Source organism: Doryrhamphus excisus, chromosome 3 (genome assembly GCF_030265055.1).
Source record: "Doryrhamphus excisus isolate RoL2022-K1 chromosome 3, RoL_Dexc_1.0, whole genome shotgun sequence".
In the NCBI taxonomy this organism is placed as follows: Eukaryota; Metazoa; Chordata; class Actinopteri; order Syngnathiformes; family Syngnathidae; genus Doryrhamphus; species Doryrhamphus excisus.
In genome coordinates, this window is record NC_080468.1 from 25,630,603 (window position 1) to 25,651,926 (window position 21,324).

The 21,324-nt window shown below is 40.5% G+C and overlaps 1 protein-coding gene across 11 annotated transcripts in view; it reads left to right on the forward strand.

Moving 5' to 3' along the window:
• The window catches only part of LOC131125498 (sodium/potassium/calcium exchanger 2-like), a 31,477-nt gene that overhangs the window by 4,357 nt on the left and 5,796 nt on the right, over positions 1–21,324 (forward strand). For 4 of the 11 annotated variants that reach the window (XR_009129038.1, XM_058067106.1, XM_058067104.1 and 1 more), the window contains exons 3-8: positions 8,402–8,450; positions 8,976–9,084; positions 13,943–13,957; positions 16,585–16,635; positions 20,831–20,929; positions 21,180–21,262. Coding sequence is in view for 10 of the 11 variants with exons in the window: in XM_058067106.1 (XP_057923089.1) it covers positions 8,402–8,450; positions 8,976–9,084; positions 13,943–13,957; positions 16,585–16,635; positions 20,831–20,929; positions 21,180–21,262 (406 nt within the window). In the remaining variant the exon portion in view is untranslated. The remainder of the gene's footprint in view (positions 1–8,401; positions 8,451–8,975; positions 9,085–13,942; positions 13,958–16,584; positions 16,636–20,830; positions 20,930–21,179; positions 21,263–21,324) is intronic. The other 7 variants (XM_058067107.1, XM_058067109.1, XM_058067110.1 and 4 more) reach the window with 7 other exon arrangements.

Sequence of the window (21,324 nt, forward strand, 5' to 3'; positions counted from 1 at the left end):
GTAATTGAGTGAGCCGTAGCGAGCGCTGCTGGGACAAATAAGTTGTCATACACAATAGCTAAGGTGATGACCATGTAGACCATGCCCAACATGTGGAGGATCACGGAACCTTGGCGCCTTCTCCTGTGTACTCCGTTTGGCTTTCGGTGCTCGATTTGGATGCAACCAGAAGTCTGTGTGCAACCGCATCACAGCGGAGAGTAACCAGCCATGAACAGGAAATTAGCAAATAGATGAATAAATCCAGAGAGAGAGAAATCTAATGCATCAGATATGATGCATTAGGTTACGGCATACAGTATGGCTAATCTACAACCTGTTTTGAAATGGTTGTCTGTTTTTCTGACCTAATACTTACCTCAAGTTGCCCTTTGGGACATACGTATACAGTACATTCATATGTTATACTTCCCTGTGGAGAGGAGTTTATTATAACCTCATATAAAATAGCAATAATATTGAAGCAAACATACTAGCTCTTGTATCAGAATAGTGCTTCCCTGGGGAGGTGTTCATGGCACTTAAGGCCTGAGGGAAAAAACAGGACACGTTGGAGAGACTATGTCTCCCAACTGGCCTGCGAACGCCTCCGGATCTGCCGGGAGGAGCTGAACAAAGTGGCAAGGGAGAGGGAAGTCTGGGCCTCCATGTTTAGGCTGCTGCCCTTGAGACCTGACCTTGGATAAGAGGTAGATGAATGAATGGATAAAACAGATTTTTTTTACTAGGAGTGCATAACAAATATTCAGATTCCATATTATTATATCATTGTAAAAATTACGGCAAAGTACTAGAATTCTAAAAGTGAATGTAGTAGCGCACCATGTGGTAATCCGGGGGGGGGGCACAGCGTGTGATTCCACTTGCACAGATGTTGGAAGGATGTATTTACCTATTTGTTCATCCCGACTGCTGCCTTTAATACCTTTGTTTATTTAATGAGCGCTTGGTCAAGGGGTTAATCTCACTCTCAGGGGCTTTTTGACCGTGGAATGAAGCAAGAAGTGATAATTATTCCAAGATTTATAGTCATAAGCAAAACCAAAAAAACAATACTACATTATTATGATCACCGGCGCTGTGGTATCACTGGTCGTAAACTGTCGCACATTCCGTTAAGCCTCTTATCGTCGAGTGGTGACTCAATCGGGACCACCTAATGAACAATCGGGTCAGCGGAAGGGGCGGGGGATGGGGCAATTGAGGTCACACGATACCTAACGCTAAGCAACAGATGGACATGAGTGTGCTAGTGGTTTGATAATGTGGGACAGGTAGTGTTTTTTTAGTATTTTGATTGTGCACATGCGTTGGATGTTGTTGCTATGATGACCCCACATCACCTAAAGCCTGGACACCTCTTGTGTGTTAGTGTGTTAGTATCAGTGTTACAAAACCAGTAGCTATGCTTGTTTTTTCAGCGAAAAGGTCATTTGCTCACCAAGGTTTTGGGAAAATGCTTCCATCCTGCTCAATAACAATCCACAATGTAGTAGTCAGAGTAGAGAGGTTGTCATGACTGCTTTGATATTCAAATATGAACAAAAAGATATTCCTAGAAATTAAGGTAAAAAAAAAAAAAAAACAGCATTCCACCATGTTGTCGCGGTGCATGGAGGCAGCTGTTGCTTCTGCAGAGATGGAAGGTATACAACCTCTTCCCGCCGCATTAGCAAGCTATAAATAGCCAGGCGACATCTTTCCATGTCAGGATGCGCCTCGAAGATCGATTACGAGGCAGACTGCTTCTGCTTCCTGTCTGCGTTCAGGTGTAACATGAAATATAATACCTGCGGTGGCATGTTGGTGTATGTCGTTTTAAGTGATAAAATTAATGATGACTTCAATAGTCGGTGTCACAAAGTTGCGATTTAAGCGATTTAATAAATGACAATCTAGAAGTTTGACAATGAAGTTGAATTATCTGTTCAGCATATCTGGACTGTAGCCATTAATGTGTTTTTTTTGCCTTGTGTTAGGCCTCTCATTGTTGTTTGTAGCCGCATTGGTTGCTAATAACAAACAAGTGGCGCTCTCATTTGAATCCCAGGTGCTTATTGTGTCACGTCCAGTGGATTAGCACATTGTTGTCCCATTGAAAAACAAATTATCTTCATATGTGTGGCCATTGTGCCGTGCCGTCTAGATGAATAATGTGATTTTTTTTTTATTCTAAGAAATTCAAAATACATCATTGAGCACCACAGACGGCTCTTTTAATTGCGAATGTGACTGATTTCTCCTTTTAATTCCATAAATGTCAACAATCTCTGCATTCTTGAAAACTTGAAACAATATATATTTATTTTTATATGAGATAGATAGTGGGGGGAAAGCCTCCCGAGAAACCGAAAGCCATATCGATCATGAGCTATTTCTGAAAGACTGCTGCACCATGAAAACGCATGTGAAGGACAACGGGATCTTTTATCTTGCCGGTGATTGAAATGACACCAAAGACTCCTGCAGCCTTGTGGCTTGAAGCCCCCCCCCACCACAAAAAAATGCTACATGTAAATGTTATCATTTCCATTGGCGAGTGTGTCCAATCATTGTCAATCATTCTAGATAACACGGCCCACAGGGTAAAAAAAGACAATTACAATTACATTGACAGTTACATTTAAAAAGTTTAAATGTTAAAAAAAATGCATGCAAGGTAACGTCGTAGAAGTTACAAGGGAAAAAGATGCTTGCAAACAAAGCCAAAAACACAACAGCTCCCGTGTGGGAATATTTCAACCTTAAATGTAAATGTGCAAAGTGAGCCAACTAACATGGACGAGCCAGTATGCCGTATTTATTCGGAAGTGGTGGCAACAAACACCGAAAACACAACCACCTCTCATGGGGAAAAAAAACACATACGTATGAAGGTGCAGAGCCTTTGTCCCAATAGTCACCACTCACTGAGACGTTTGGTTAATAAAGTAAATATAAACAGAACAGTGGAAAACTGTTTGCCCATACAGAAATACTCATTAATATAGTTGAAAAGCCAGCATTTGTAGAAATGCTGCAAATGTTCGACAGAGAGTAGGGATTGCATGTAAGAAAATACCTGTCACAAACTATCTACTGTATACGGTCTGTATTTATATATTTTATCATGACATTAGTGGTTAATTTAGTCAAAATAGTGTTGACAACAATATTGTTTACAACAATTGTTTGTTTATAACAATTTGGAGGACAATAATTCAAAATGCACCCGCAGTGTTGTATGACTCAGTTAAGTCTATTTGTTCAATCAAATATTTTCACTGTACTTTTCTTAAGATTCCTGTAAATTGACAGTAAATTCCAGACTATTAAGCACACCTGAATGGAAGACACCGGGTTTAAAAGTTGCAGTTTATAATCTGGAATTTACTTCACTTTATTTCAGCAATACGACCCAATTGAGGATAAGCGGTATAGAAAATGCATGGATGGATTTACAGCTGTTGTTTTGTTTATATTTATATTTATATTTATACAGTTGTGTTCAATAAGTTTGTGACGTGTACTCCATTTTCCCTCTATTGTATACTTAGCAATCAGGTAATGGACCGATTTTTATACTCATACTTCTGCAGAAAGTAAATAGTTTTTAAGAAATCTGCCTAAAGGGTCCAGTATTAACTTTTTTTTCTGTGTACTGAATCAACAGTGCCTCTGCTGGTTGCAGCCAAGTATTGCACTCAGTCAATCTATCTATCGATTTATTACGCTCATCCCTCTTCAGAAAATCACTAGTTTGGAAGCAACCTGTATTCTGTCCTCTCGTGTATCTGAGATGGAAACCGACGCCTGATTGGTCGGCAGGCACGAGCGAGTATGCGGGTGGAAGAAAGAGGAAGCGATTTTTGCTGGCGAGCACTGCCTTGTGGGAAATCAGCAATGGTGGCAGCTTGTGTAATTAGTTCTGCCTGTTAAGAAAAAATGAAGGAGTTACTAATTAGCAAGTGGGTGGCTTCTTGACTTGTGCACATTTTACACTACCCCCCCCGCCCCCACTTTCCCTTTAAAGACCATTATTATCCTCTCCGGGCAAAATGGAAGGGTTGCGGAGAAAAGGGCCGCCGCCTGCAAGCCCCTACCACGCTCCGACAAACAGGCTGCTTGCTGGAACATTATCACAAGTTGCTTTAACAAGGCACACAACTAATAGTCATAGAGTTTGCATGCTGCTCGGATAGCGAGCTTGACCACTTCATCAAAAACGTTTATTTTTACCCTAAAATGTGATCTTATTATGCGTGTGTGTAACAAGGAGGCATCTTTGTCATTGCCGCAGTGACCCACATCATTATATACTAAAATAAAGAAGTGGCCCTAATAAGCGATGTACACACTCTTTGGCAATATCATTTACTGTACTACTACAAAGTGCAAAGAAAAAGAACACACACGGACAAAAATGTGCACAGTGAAAACGATAAAGGTGCTAGGTAAAAAGATAAGTATAAAACTACAGTAATCATTGTTAATTATTAAAAAGTAGAGGTCACCTCATGCAAACTTCTGTGCGACTTTTAGGTGCATTTTTCCTCATTATTCTGCCTTCAGTTCCACTTTGCAGCTGTAGGGGGCGCATGTGAGCTCCCAAGTCCTCCTTAAAGTGCTCATGACACCAAAACACGTTAATCTTGTTATTTCCGCTGTGAAAAATAGCATTCAAAGACATAGTTCTCGGTTAGACGTGTGCTAGAATGTCGAAAAATGTATCAATTTAAAAAAAAGGAGCCAGTGATGCCCAAACCAAACAGTCCCACCTGGATCTTATGCTTCACTAGAATTCATTGGGGAAACTTCATGGAACAAATGTTTTAGTCTGCCTGATAAACTTTAATTTGATACCTCATTCACCAGCAGATATATTAAATAAGTTATTTTATTATTTTATACCGGAAAATAATGCTTTCGGTCCCCATTGAGTCAAATTGACAAATGCTGTGATTGAGCCATGGACAAATGTACGACAAAATATAGAACTTAGGCTGTGAAAATCTGTCAACAGAGTAACTTAAATTGTTTTGGTATTCAAAAAGTCCAGGGAAGAAAGTCAGGTGTAATATTTTTCATGTACATGCATCTGCAGTGTATTCCTTTCCTCCGCACACAAGAAAAAATCAACAAGAAATACCCTGCTAATTGATAACAGGAATGTATAAAATCTACCACCCACTCCATATTTGAGAAAATCAGTGTTTTTAGTTAATTTTGTTATAAGTGGCATAGAAATCGATGGATATCTGAATTATCCATATTTTATTTGCCTTTATATTTACAATTAGGGCATCCAAATTGAAAACAAGACACCAATGCAAACATGACATGTAGTATTTATGTGTAAAAAAAAAAACATTTTGCACAATTAGATTTTAATGAAATGTCGGATGTTGATTTTTGAAGATGTACGTCAAAGCTGAAGAAGAAAACCCACCACCACCGTGCAGACATGACAAGTTAGTTTTACTTTGGACGTTGGATATTAGGTTCTGTAGCTACAGTGGTAGTTCCCCCTCACTGTGCATAAACTGATGTATGTTAGAGCGGTGAACTAGCACGACAGATGCCGCTCTAACTGCTGGTTGAAGCCTGTAATCGAGTGGGTGAAGATTCCCACTAATATTATGAGAGTGCAATGTGAACAAAACATGTGCTCTGCAAGGTCAGTGTGCTATTGATTGTGCACACGCTCAGCTTAAAGGGAATGTTGGTTCCGAGCACTTTGAAGGTGCTGTCTGCCTCGGTTAGGTACTGCATGGGGGGTGCTAACTTCTTTTGCTCAGTCTGCGCCCTGTAAACATGTAACATATACCAGTGGATGTTCAAGAAAGTGTCATTTGCAACCATAAAAACATCTCCCTTTTGCTACACCTCAAACAAATATGACACCTACACTTCCTTTCAGTTTTTGATCCCATTGGAAAATTCCCATTTTATCTGTTGTCAATTTGCGATGCCGAAGTGGAAGTGTGTCTACGCTTTTCCCAGTAACGCGGTGTTTATGTGCACATGGCTGCAGAGGGATATTCATCCCTCATCCCCCAACCCCATCCATTCAACCCTTCTCATCTACCACCAGCTGAGCCGCTTCCAAGAACCATCCTGATGTGACATTACGTAAGAAGTGGAAGGCAGAGCGACTATGGTATTAGCGGAGGCGCACAAACACACTAATCCCTCTATGTGATTATTAGTCATAATATTTAACGCCGGCTTAACGAGCGACCCACCGCGTAATCTCGATCTGGCACCTGTACTCGTCCAAGCTGCCACGGAGGAGGGTGAGGGCAAACGGAATGGAATAATTAAACCTTGAGTGTGCTAGGAATTAGCCTCGGAAATCTTCAGGATTAGTTGTCGTCGTTTGGCTTTTTTCTTGTGCCGATTGCTTAAATTCGGGGGCCGTGAGATATGTACTGTAGCTGCTAAGTCAAAACAGCGAGACGGTATGTTTTAGAACAGGGGTTCCCCCAGCAGGGGGGCAAACATAGAGAGCATGAAGTGATTTTATGTTCTGTTTTATTCAGTATTGAAGTGTTTATTAGCATTTTATGCGGTGACATTGCCAGCTAATTTTATCATCTCTTATGACCCTCTTGTCAACGTCTTTGCTGTCTATTTTTTGTCTAACACTTCATTTCCTTTGTAATTGTTTTTTATTAGCTATCCTGTGTATTCTCCCCTGAACTGAATGTTGCAGTGTCATCTGCAAATACTGCTGGCTTTAGTTTTTTTTGTAATTTTGCAGATGCCAACCCTTTGAGGTACACCACAAGATGCAGATGTGTGGTCTCTTAGCCTCACATATTGCTTCCTGTTTGTTAAGTAGCTTTTTACCCACTTCAAAACCACACTGCTAATGCCATAGTGTTCTAATTTCCTTGTTAAGATGTTATGATGAACTTATTAAGGTTTATTGTTCCGTCATTTTGGAGGAAGGAACTGTACACAACTTCCCACAGTGGCATTGGAGATGTTGTTGCTGTTTGTATTCAATTAATTGATTGGATTTTTGGCACTGAGCACCACTAGAAAGACACGCTAAAAACAATTAATGTGAGTTCATACCGCTTGACTATTAACTACTATGACAGGAAATGTGAATGCAGCCTACAAAACACTGTAAATGTAACCTAATTGCAAAGCAATGCAGAAGAACGGCCTTGCTTATTAGCTTACAAATGTGGGCATCTTTTCACCAGGCACACCAAGAAGTGCCTTCACAAAAACAAATGCGTGGGTTGGCAAACAAAGCCTCCGCAGTCCCAACAAATGTCGAAGCACTTCGGAGACATTTCACACATGCACACATTTTACTTTTTTTATGGGCTTGTCTTCTTCGCTGTTGTTGTTGTTGTTTTTGTTGAAAATAGACGTGCCAGGGCGCCTGCTGGGAACCATGGCAGGGGATGCGATTTTTTTGGGGGGGGTATGCCTGAGTCACATGTCCACTCATTCCAAAAAAAAGTTCTACATGAAAACTGTCAGCAAACTACACTCAACTTTATGGTACTTTTGGAGAATAGTTTTGTGGCAAGAATTAACCCAGTGATTTCACTAATTAATGTCTCTATTAATTTAACTGCTATAGTCTCCTAGGTCAAAAATTTGCCGCATTTGAAGTATGACGTGTAGTCACCACACAGAAGCTCTATATACCTCTGTGTGCACTGTAAAATGTTACTATTCAGCTGTTGGTGTGATACTCATGCTTGTTACTCTTGGCATTTTTTCCAATGAACTGGTCAACACTATAACAGTTGGCCGGTTCCGCTATTGCAGTGCATCTCAAATAGTGGGGCGGGGCGTGGTGAACTGTCAAGGGGGGTGGGAGACGCAGCGAGGACATTGAATATTAGAGCAGACCTGCGGATATGTATGAATTTGTCATTTGACTCGTCACTGCTCTCCATTTTGTTGCGTTTTGCTGGTTTCAATTTCGAGTTTCGTCTGTACGATACAGATAATTAATTAGCAGTTTATCAATAGTGTTTCAAATTTTGCTTCCTGGTGCAAGAAACTCCACCCGCTCTCAGACAGCAGGGACATGGCTCCACCCACAACATGCAGTAGACAGACCTATCCGGGTATATAAGTGATGTTTAAATAATTTAGCAATTGTAGGTAGAAAGTAGACCACCACAACGTAACTCAAAAGGGCATCCTCCAGTTGATATGCTATTTTTCCACCCGATTTTGAGATCTCATGTCATCTAATTCGAAGGAATCATCCCCTCATCATCATCTATTGTGCTGTAACATCTCCTTCTATCGTCTTCATCTTGAGTGTCTGGTCGTGTGCGGCATGCTTCACATCTTTGTCTTGTTCTCTCTCTCTCTTTCTCTCTCTCTCTCGTCCCCCCTTCCCTTCCTTTTCTTTTTTTTTAACCTGCTCTTTCTGTGTGTTGGATGAGAAGGCGAGTCCCGGGGCGCCCGAGGATGACGGCAAGTTGTCGGTAGGTGTCCTGTCTGATTTGACACTCTCTCGTTTCCTGGTCTGCGTTTTTTTGTTGTGTCGCTGTTATAAAAATGTCTCTCACCCTATTGCGATTATGTGTTATCTTCATCCAGTGTTGTAGAAGAATGTAAAAAGAAAAAAAAAACAAACATGGCAAATGGCTTATTTTGAAAATCCACATAGATGAGGACAAGACCAGCCTGAGGGCAGGAAGGCTCCAAACCAGCCTGCAATGGAGCATCCATGAAAGAACTCAAACACCTCTCTGAATACAGCTCTTATAAGTAGATGTGTTATTTCATCAAAGTTACCTTCAGGTTCCGCTTTTGGGTTTTATGTAAAAGCGGATTATTGGATCACATTCCAAACCAGAAGCTGCAGTATCATGCATTCGTGGCACCAACTTGCATGATGACTTTCTGGCTAGAAATGACTTACTGTGGCGCTTGCAGCAGATCTAGGTGTGATGGATCTGCATCAGAGTTGGCAAGAATTATGATTAACACCTTCTCTCCTCTCGCAGGCCAGGCCTCGGCTTCAGAGGGGGGGTAGCTCGGCCTCCTTGCACAACAGTTTGATGAGGAACAGCATTTTCCAGCTCATGATCCACACCTTGGACCCATTAAGTGAAGGTGGGCTTGATATTTAATTTGGTTTGGTTTCTTTTTTGTTTTTTTTTTAAACCTCAATTGATTTTACAATTTCCGTCAGCCTTTGTTTAATTTAGCAGGTTTGTTGTGCTGTACTGGAGCAAGAATTGTTTTTGTTTTGACTCATGAAATGGCAGGCCAAGAGTCAAGCAGCACGAGTCAAAGGTAAAGTCAATATATGGTCCCTCGCACTCAGCAGTCTGAAAAGGACATCTGATGTACCACGTCCCAAAAGAGAACCCTGTTGATGTATAACTGACTCCAGTGAGAAAGAACCCTACTGACGTTTGGATGATTTGCATGCCATTTATGTCATACTAATAATAAATAATAATACATTTTATTTGTATAGCACTTTTCAAAATACTCAAAGACACTTTACAGAAGAATGGAGTTGAATAAAGCAAGTAAACAGAATAGAAGACACACCAAAATACAACATTCATTGGTTAATACACAGCTAAAACATGAGTAAAAGCGGGGCGGGGCACAGCAGTCAGATATAAAAAGTTAGATTTAAAGAGGTGGGTTTTGAGTTGTTTTTTGAAGGTGGGAAGGTCAGGGCAAGCACGGAGTGAATGGGGCAAAGAGTTCCAGAGGGTGGGGGCAATGAGGTTAAAACTATATATTTTTTTTGGGGGGGGGATTTTTCCACAATCATCTACAATCCTTATGTGAAACATGAACACGTATTTTTGTATGTTCTAAAGAGGGGCAGCTAACAATGCATGGGATAGGAATAATCTATTTTGCCTATAAAGCCTTCTAAAAAGAACTACTTTTCTGGCATAGTGACACAGCGCCTCACTCACAAAGCCTCAGGCCACTACGGAGAGGTAACAAACTACTGGAGCTGCTGCATCACCTTTGAGTTTTGAAATGTAAATGCTACTGTAGATTATAGATCAGTAGACGTTGATTGGAAATATGTTTAAAAGTTGGTGAACTTCGATATTCCACATGCTCCCAACTAGACATCCAGACAGACTGAAACCTTAGACCCGACAACATTGCTGGGAAGACTCAACCAAATGCTTGTTGGTACCAGCTCAATGGGGATCACAAGTGTGCTGGATGATACAGCCATCACATCAGTTGGTATCCTGGACATTGTGAGTGACTGTTTTATTGTGCCAATGAAATGTGGAGCGCTAGCGCTACATGATAACACTATGGCTTAGTGTTTCACTCTAACTGAATCTGCTTAGCACTCAGCAACATTATTATCTGCCTGTGGGGAGCAAACGTAAAAAGTAACCCTGGGCTCTCACAAAGTCTGCCATGATTAGTGAACTATACACTATTGTTGATGGAAGTATCGTTCGTTGCTATGGGCTCTGTGAAATCAAAGTGTCCAGGTAGTAGTTCCGGCAATGCTTAAAATGAGCAAAATACTGTATTACAGTATTACATGTTGTCACAGAATGTATATAAAATTATGAAACGTTTAGAGTTTTTAGAGGGGTGTTAACAGAAGGCTGTATATTGCTGTAATTGTATTATAATTGTACTGCAATTGTATTATAAGCTGCCTGGTGTTAACAATTTCCAACTTGTAGAACGTACAGAAAAGAGAGACATGTGTTCTTGTCTCATATAAGGATTCCGGATGATGGAGAAAATTCCAAAACACAGTATATTACACCCACCGCTTCACTAAGGACAAAAAAATAAAAAATTAAGTCTGAAGCGTTGCAAACTCTCTAATAGTAACTTGGATCATAATTTTTCATCATTTATCATCGTTTTTCTTCAGCGAATAGACTTACCAAACGTGACTATAATGTCTTTTGTTGTATTTTGTAATATCTGAGTGGGAGAGATTTCGGAACCACTCTCCTTTTTAATCCTAAATGAAGCCCTATTAGCTCAGCTAAAGGAAATGTAAAGTGGGAACGTCAGGGCTCAGCATGGCGGATGAATATGTTAATTTGTGATCTTATCCTTTATAATGGAGTTATATCCATCAAGCTGAGGAAAAGGAATGGCAACATGCCTTCAGCGACTGCTTGAAAACCAGTGAGTGTAAAACTGTGTCTAGATTAAGGGTGTCCAAAATGCGGTCATTTTCATTCTGCAGTTACATTAATTTGCTTTGCGACAAAACAGTTTGGACACTCCTTGTATGGATTAAAAAGTCCATGTTTGTGATCACACCAGAGGGGGGAGTCCACTGAGTCCTGAGCAGGCTTTTTTCTAACAGTCCTTGAAAGTACGGCCTGGAATGAGTCAGCTTTGATGGCCGTAATACACTTTTAAGCGGCCATTAGCGACTTGTAGACTGCATCCCTAAGCATAATTGATCATTCTGTCTGTTGCATGTACTCCTGAGATGGGGATATTTGCTTCTAATGAGTGCTAATGAATTGCACCGAGAAACTGAACAAATGAAGACTGTTAATTGTGATTGTGTGTCATATTTATCAGCTTCCCTGATGTTGGATTTGAGAACATCACATGTTTGAGTAGTCCATCAAGATGGGATGTTTGCTGATGGGAGCATTTTTATGGCGCAGCAGAAGCGGAGCAGGTGCAGCATCATCCCAGCATGCTCTCAGACTTTAAGTGTAGCAGCTGGAAGGCTTCAATCCATCCATATTTTATGGATTCTTCTCAAAATAAGTTGTCTGGGCTTTTGTAGCCAAGGGGGGGAATGTCTGAGGTTACTTTTCAAGTGGTTCACTTTCACGCTATGGACTTGTGTGTGTGTTGTATCACAACCTGGCTCATGGGTTGTGGCAGGGAGGGCTGAGAATACCAACAAAATACCTTTTTTATTATTATTATTTATTTCACCAAAAAAGGTACATAAATTAAAGAACCAAATTAACAATCAAACTAGAGTCAATGGAGAGGAGAAAGAGCACGCCAACAGAGGTGGAATCCCTTTTATTTCCTGGGAGCGTCCTCCCAGGTGATGCAGATCAACAATCAGGATGGCTAGGCTCCATGGAAACCTCTTGGAGGTGGAGGTATTAGTGAAGGTGACACACCTGAGGCCCCCAGGAGCCAATCTTATTATGTGTGGTTGGACTTATAGTGATGCTATATGTAAGGGCATCACAAATGTAGTGGCTTATATTTTACAGTTTTTATTATTTTTATTACCTGCCTGCACTGCGAGAAGTCACATTATTTTACTTTTTTAACAATGTGGTCCAAAATGGTCTCTTTAATGGTGTTCAAACAGTAATATGTGCCCCCAGACTGTTTATCATTTATTTATTGAGAAAAAAGGTGCTCAAACTGTTGTTTTTTAAACATAGGCTTTGCTACAAATCTTTAAAAAAAGCACGCCAACTGTCAGTCAAATTATTCTAGAGTTGCTGATCATTCAATTATTTTTTTTAATTTTAAATTATATAATGCTTTGCTATTGTATAATGGTGTGAGGAAGACATTATGTAAACAAGACATGACTTATTCTCTTGTGCCAACTTTGACGCAATGATCGTTTTTAGTAGATTTTTCCACTGTACTGAAATATAAAACATCCTTTTCCAAAATTTGTTCATACCATACTTTCAAGCCAAATATGCTTCTTGTAAAGGTGTTCCTTTGAAGCAGTCATCAGTGAAATGATCACTGCAAAAGGACAGAACCCGAGGTGGATGTCCATCTGTCACTGTCCATCTGCAGTTGCTTTGTTCATTGTTGTCATAAACCATCTTTTGGAAAAGAAAGCAAAGTTAGAGTATCACTCAGATACTGTGAACATCCAGCTGCGGCACAACATTTTGGCATGGCTACAATTTTGATGCAAAATATACTAAACCAAGGTATTACTGTTGGCTGTCCAAAATTACAAACAATATATAACATTTAAGCAAAGTTAGTCATGTTAAAGGACCCTTTAATTTTATGTTATGTACAAAAACAGTTCTTGGGGATGCAATTTTTTAAAGACAAGTGTGGACAAACAGGGCTCATTAGCATGAAAGCTACATACATACGTACAAAATGTCGTATTCCGAGTAGGGTTTGTCTGAAAGCACTTTATGTTGTTGCAGACAGGGATTTTAGATTTCTAATACACTTGGCACTCATGGCACTTCTTTGAAAGAGTTAAACAATGGGACCTTTAAGTGCTTATGACAGTTATTTTTGTCGTGCAAAGTGACATTAAAAGGCATACTTCCTGTGTTAGATGTGTGCTTGAATGTTGACATTTAACCTTTTTTTACATTTTTCACCATTGAAAATCAAACCAGACTGGAGAAGGAGGAAGAAACATGCCCTCCATGGACTACACACAGAATACATTGTTTTCACATTGTGGTGCATTTGTTGTTTATTTTGAAAGTTAAGAAAGAGGAAGTCTGTTCATATTTTTAAAAGAAACCATCCGCCATGTCATATTCTTTGGTATTATTGTCGACACATTTCGAGAACAGTTATTTTGATAATGTGCCTCAGATAAAGGAAAGTTTGGGACTGGATGTGTATTACCAGTAGGTGCTCTACCATCAGCTGTCCCGTCTATCTTTCCTCAAATGGGATGAGAGAGTGAAAACACAAGCACTGACGCAGACGGATATATCTGTTGTGTCCGATTTTTTAAAAGTGTATTATATCTATGGCTCACTGAACTGCTTTGTCAACAAGCGGAGGCAACGGAAACGCTCTTTATGCAATATGTGTTGCAGCCCTGCTTAGTGTTTTTTGAAAGTTTTACATGCAGGTTGTGTCGATTCCAGAATGTGTGTATATACATATGCTGTGATTTGACCTTGAGGCGACCTCTTAGGATACAGTATCTGTGGTAAATTGTGGATTTATCTTGTCTCTGTTTCTGTCTTCCCCATCCCTTTCTTCTATCCCCCCCACCCCCTCCCCTCAGAATTTGCTGACTCTGGTGAGTTGATCTAATTTCTGTACCCCCACTCCCCCCCCCCCCCCCACCTCCCCTTTCCTTCTCTTCCATCATTTCAACAACCAAGAAGCAACTCTTTGCTCCTATGATGTTTACCTTCCCGAGTGCTGCTGTATGTCAACTCTGTCTATCCTTGCAGATGTTTTTCCCTTGCGTTTTGTATATACCTGTATATATAACTCATCCTCCTCTGTGGATGTTGTGCCCTCCCTCCCTCCTCTTGGACTTCCTGTGTGATCATCACTGCATTGTTTTCCTCATTGAGCCCAAATCCTCTCTCTCCTCCTCTTATTGAAACTGCTACGTAGTCAGAAAACATGACTAGTCTAGAGGCTTCTATGGAGTCCTGTGCTGAGTTCATGAACTATTGTCCTGGGCAGATGGGTGACCTTCCTCAGGATTTATAATCAATAAGCTAGACAAGGGATTAAAGACGAAGGAAACGCCGCATTTCCCCACCACACTATGCTTGCATGCTTGTTTAATCTGCATGCATTGTCTTTCTAACCCTGCATGAGTCTTTATTTGCAAACATGCCTTAATTGTCCTTTAGTTCCAAGCACATGCGCCTAAAATGTCACGAATGAAGCACAAGATCGGATTCTTGTAAACTGGTTATTTCTATAATAATGTAGGACAGTATCTAACCTACCATCAGACCTCTTGTGGACAACGGTAACTCTTAATTCTTGAAATCTTTTGGACCATGTGAATAGGCATACTTTTATGGATTTGTAATGTAAACAAGCTTCTTCAACCTAACCCTGAAGTCACATGATCAGTGTTGTTATACTTGCCTGCTGTAGCCTTTTCATATGCTTGATGTAGGAGGTCACCGTAATAAGTCATTTCTTTATTATTCATAAAGACCAAACTTTGTTATTATTAGTTGTTCATATTGACACAGCTTGTTAGACTCCCATGCCAGCAGCGAACAATGGTAATTAAAGAGAGAATGGGAGGGTTATTGCTGTTGTAACTAATCGATGTGATGACAGGGTCATTTTTATTACGATTGTAGATCGGATGGATATGAGCTGAACCCCTTCTGGAAGCATCGTAAACTTGCATGACACACGTAATGTGCTACAAGCCGACCAATCACAGCCTTTATGGTTCGCGACGCCGCTGCACCACAAGCATTTTTTTTTTTTAGGTCGTGCTACGTGCAGAGACTGAACTCCAAACTGAAACGGGGGAAATAGAATAAAATGCATACCTGAGCAGCGAAATGCAGACATGTTGGCAGATCTGGATCTGCAGACAGCCTTTATGTCGCTATCATGAAAATAAATAAGGATAGAGAAAAGACACATTTGCACAAATAAACAGAAAAATATAGGCTAAGTATGCTATACTTTGGGATCTTCTGTAATGGACACTGAGTTGACTCCTTCAACAACTTTAACTCTAGTGTCAAAGGTTTAAAATTAAAAAAAAGTGCAGAAACCATGACTATTGTCGCGAGCTAATGGCCGCCGCGGCATCTCATGTAAATGTGACCAGCCATCACACACACACACACACACAGAGTAAATCACACTATTTCACTCCCAATGAGCAGGCTTTCGCCAGGCGGTTGTAAGAATCGATGCTAAAAGCTTTTTTTTTTTTTTGCCTGCGACTGATTCTCCCACTCGGCCACAAGCTAGACAGACAGAGCATGCCTGCATGCACTCAGGCTAAATGGCCCAGCAGAGGTTTAGAGGGCATACCACAAGGACAAGAGTCCCCTTGGTAAACAACAAGAACAACAAACCCTCCCCTCTGCCTCTCTCTCAGTGCAGTGATTGCAGCCTAATTGCCCCTGAGCCCAGCCTCAGTGCAGGAAGGCCGGGCCCCAATTGGCCTAATCATACGGGAGCGAGGTACTTGTGGACCAGCTCCCCCGATGTTTTTGTATCATTAGGTTGTAGTTTGAGGGCTGCCAAGTCTCGAATTTGGCAGACAAACCATCATCCTAATGATGTGGTCACCCAGGCTTGTGACAGTGGACATATGGACGTTGTTGTCATCATCTCTCTTTATTCCCATAATATTTTGACTTTATATTATATTATATATATATTACATTATTTATATTATACATGTTTCTCCACCCCTAATTGTCCCAAAATTACACCTTTTTTCCACCAAGACAATTTAGGGTCTTAATAAAGTAGTTGTTTAGTTTATTTTGTTTGTTTGTTTCCCGCAATAAAATGACTTTTAAAAATCTGTTTTTAATTTTATGACTTTGTTCTCGTAATATTTTGACTTTATCCACCCTCATAGTGCTTTACAGTGGCTTCCGTGACTTTGCATGCAGACGTGCTGAGTTGAGATAAATTGTCGCCGGGGTCTCGCACTGTTTAGATAAAATGCCGACTCATTAAGCTTGCATGCAGAGGAGAGGAGGACTCATCTTTGTTTTTATTGTTTTGGTTGCATGCTGAGCCGTTTTTTTTTTTTTTTTCTAATCAAACCCGATTTTGTTGCTACTTTGTGCTCATGCAGGGGATGACTTTGTAGGTCCTTTGAGTGTTTAGTTGTGTGCTGTCTTGTTCACTCTTTTCCTTTTCTCTGTGTGTTTGTTGCCCTTACCCTTGTCTTTTGCTGTGATGTTGTAGAGCTGGGGACTTATGGGAAACTAAAATATTATCACTCAATGACTGAGGAAGGTAAGCCCCAAACCTTTTCACTTGATTATTTGGTGGCGTCCTTTTGTTACTCCATGTTCATCACCAGCCATTTTGCCACTATTTCGTCAGGGTTTTGTTTTTTGTTTGCTTGTAGTTTCTATTTTCTTGTTGAGTATCTCATATGTTGCTCCCATATATTGGTGTGTGTGTGTGCATGTAATGCTTCTGTACTATCATGTTAATCTAATATTAAAAGAGAGGCATGTGCAACTACACATATACATTCTAGAGTATTCTTATTTCTTATTTTTGGGTTTCATCACTGGGAAAGCCATCATTCATGCCTCAGCACTGCCCCCCAAGCTTCCAGTACTTGCGCGCACACACATGTAAGATCCGGCCTACGTTGCCGAATTGGGCAATGTGGAGTGACTCATCCAATCGATGCTTTCATAAGAGGCAGAGTTGACGGCGGACAATGAGCTGCCGCAAGCTATTCTTAACATGAAAAAAAAAGCATATAACTCGTTTTTGTTGTCATGCAAATTGTACAACTCTAACAGGTGCCCTCTTAGGAAGCCTTTTTCTCACGTTTCTTTGATAAAAGTGTCAATGTTCCACATTTTAAATCATTAGCATATCTAAACATGCACAAGAATAGCTTCTTAAGTATTAAAATAGTAAAAAGCCTACTTAGTAGACATATTGATTTTGCTGTTTTTCAATATAAGTAAGTTAATGCTAGCAAGGCTTCGCAATAGCTGAAATCTTCACCTTTTATTATAATCATTCATAGTTTAGTTGATACGACATGGCTTAATGATGTAGTTTAGATACCAGGAAGTAAAAGTACAAAAAAAAGAGTGATTCAAGAGAAGACAATTCACCCTCTTAGCATGCTAGCACATTAGCTCATGTGTCTTGTCACATATGGTTGTCTTTAAAGCAGACTTATTTTGATACGGTAATAATGTAATTAGGCGGCACGGCGGTCGAGTGGTTTGCACGCAGATCTCACAGCTATGAGACCAGGGTTCAATTCCACCCTCGGCCATCTCTGGAGTTTGCATGTTCTCCCCATGCATGCGTGGGTTTCCTCCCACATTCCAAAAACATGCTAAGTTAATTGGCCTCCCCAAATTGTCCATAGGTATGAATGTGAGTGTGAATGGTTTTTTGTCTATATGTGCCCTGTGATTGGCAGGCGACCAGTCCAGGGTGTACCCCGCCTCTTGCCTGAAGACAGCTGGGATAGGCTCCAGCACCCCTTGCGACCCTCGTGAGGGAAATTAATGAATGAATAATGTAATTATAATCTTTGGCGTTATGTTAATATAGGTTGCTCATTAAGAGGATAACAAAAAAAGATTTTGGTTCAAAAAATGAAAATGAAAATCAAATGTTTTCAGATGCAGTGCAACCTCAGTTAAGATCTGCCACGGTTAGCATATTTTTGATGTGAAGTGAAAATTTTGCCGCGATTGTGTACATTTTCCGGTTAGTATACGATATAGTCCGAGTCTTGTCATGTATAGTACACTTTCTGAATCCAACTGTGTTCTTAATGTATTTTTATCACAATCTCCCTGGCTCCCTGCTGGGTAAAAAAAAACAGTATAGACCAGCACATGTTGTGTTTTCATGCTGGTGGCTGGTCTATCCTAGTCTGGAGGACCAGCATATCTTGTGTGTTCATGCTGGTAGCTGGTCTGGACACTAGCTACCAGCTACATTGTTAACATGTTTTTATAGTTTACTATAGTTTTACATGCATGAAACACTAAAAGGTATAAATGAACATTAAAGGTCACTTCTAAATTCATTGAAGACTACTGTTCCCAAAGATATAATGTGGCAGCGAGACACCACACAGACACCATCATGTTTTGTCATCATTTTTTTTTTAATTATTTAATCATGTTTCTTAACCTTCCTTATCAAAATACTGGCACTTGCAACTTTGTTGGCTCCATTTTGTGTTATTGAGGTGAGAACCACTTTTGCATTCAAGAAATAACTGATGGTACACCAGGAAGATGGTGTCTGTGTGGTGTACGCTGTCACAACGTGTCTTTTGGAACATTTGTGTCTTCAGTAAAGGTAAATCATTCATCATTTGGATGTATTTTGAATTATTTTTTGCATGTAAAACTATAATTGCAAAATAGTTCTGACTGCGTTATTAATTATGGGAAAAATGTATTCCGTTTCTGTTAGTCAGACCTTTTGGAACCAATTAATGATGGTATCCAAGGTTCCATTTGACTTTATAGATCCATTTTTTTTACATTTGTATTGTTACATTTTATCTGTATATAAAGAACATGCAGCCTTTCCTTCTGCAGGAAAGGTTCTGATACTTTGCTGTAAATGTCTGGTGAGGTTGCGTATATAATCTTCCATTTTGGCAGTAAAACTAGAACATACAAATATTTTGCTGCTTTCAAAAAGTAAAATAAAATAAATTCCTTGCTATTGAACGTTGTCAGTGACAATCACCTTCCAGCTCAGACACGGCAACACCCCTTCAGGATACAGCAGGACTGCAAGTCCCTCCCGAATGACGTTTCTTTGCATTTTATTGTCTGATTTGCAAGCATAATGACATCACACTTACATTAAAGACACTACACAGGCTGTAGAAAGTCACAGTGTATAATGAATATTTCTACAGCATTATATTATTGGCGACATGCTGACAAAAACAAACTGGCAGGTGCTATATCAGTGTGCACAGACAGTAGGGGGAGGTAGAACACTAAGCGGAGGCGCCACACTCACAGTGGCCTCATTTCAGGTTCCTTCCCTGTGTGTGATTGGGAAATCTACAAATTCAGCGACAAATAAACCCTGACGCACAAACCATTCTCATCCGATCGACGACATGGAGGAACGTGTGGTGACGATGATTGACACGCGTCCGACAACAAAAAGACTTTATTTATAATAAAACCCCACAAATGACAGGATGCATTGTGTTTGTGTTGATAGAGGATATGAGGCAAAGGCTGGTGGTGCTTAATGATTTTTGCCGGAAGGTCACAGACGTGTGTCGACGTGGTCGGGGAGGCACGCATATCGATGTGTCACTGACAAATTGCCCAACTGAAAACTCAAATAACAACATCAGTCGTTCCCATTGACTGGAATAGGGTGTTAGTTCTATGATAGATGGTCATGAGTTAAAGACAGACGCTAATTATCTCAGGGCGGGTTTGCGTGAGCCACTCATGGCTTACGTAAGCGACAAGGTCATGGTGTTCCATTGGTGAGCCATTTCAATTCCAAGCACGTCACCGTGTTCCGGTTATTCCATTGACTGCTGTTGGCTAGCCAAGATGAAGACGCGTCATTTGCACGAAGGCTACTTTTGGTTACTTTTGGTTTACTATTGTTTTGAGCAGCAAGCAAGCAGGACTGCGTCCAAAAAAAATCACAATCAACTTATGTTGCATTTTTTAAACAAACCTATTTTGTGCTTTCGTTAATTTAACCATTGAATTGAGTTCAAATTTTCAAATAGTTGCAGCATGTGAAACCTGTTTGACCGTCTAAATGCGTTTTTTAGCATTATTAGAGCCCTGCAGACATAAAATAGTAGCCTTAGTCACTTTATTAACAAGCAGAGAACACATGCAGTGAACATTCACACAGGAGCTGCTGTCGGCCACTCTCTACACCAGTAACCAGTCGGCTCTAGTCACTAATGTCACTTCCCAGGCCCCGTTCTTACAGGCGCACACAGGTCACAATACATTATTACATTCATATCACGTCTTTTGGATGCTTTATATTTATATTTCCGTTTATTTCACCATTTTATGCTTGAAAATGCTTTGTTTTGGCTTAAATATGTGTATATTTTTGCCAATAATTGATCATATTCAACCACAAAACAGTGATCCTGTATCCAGTAAGGGAGTAATGTTCCAACCACGACTGCAGTAGGGCTAGTTGTCTACTGCACCGTTGTCTTTGTGTCCCACTAACCTCTGACATCTATTGTTAGCTTTCTGACTTGCTAAAAGAGAAGCAGGCAGATCCCATTGCCGAAGGGGCGAAGATGATGCAGGGTCATCATCAGTATATGATAACATGCTGTGTCACATAACCACTGTCAGCACTTTTGTTTGTTTGGCCCTTCTGTGACACTCCGGTGGCGGCCGGATCCACAGGATGCTCGGTTGATTGTTTTAACCAGCATGGGTTGTCTTTGTGCTTTTGTTTTTTGTAGGGAAATTCCGAGAGAAAGCGTCCATCCTTCACAAGATTGCGAAAAAGAAATGCCAAGTGGAGGACAGTGAGAAAGCCAATGGTGTCGCCAGCCGTGCAGGTAGGAAGATCAAGAGCAGCCTAGCTAAATTTACATCAGTCGTAATGTATGCACGCGTGTCACTTGAAAGGGAAGGAGGAGTGCCCAGAGGCCATGTTGTGTGCTCAAGGCAGCGCAATCAAAGCCAGTTATTATGTTAACAGCGCCGCATTAACATGTTAGCCTCTTCATTTGTTTGCACATCTTCAAAACAAGCCGTTAGAATCCAATTCTCTTTCACTCACCGTGTCATCTTTTCATCTGTGCACAGACAAGAACCTACCAAACAGCTCCAACGTGCAGGTGGAGGTGACCCCGCCCATGAATGGCACCGCAGGCCAAGAGGGTGAAACGGTAAGAAATGATTCGATAGGATAGAAACACATGAAAGAGGAAATGGCCTTTTGCTCCCATGC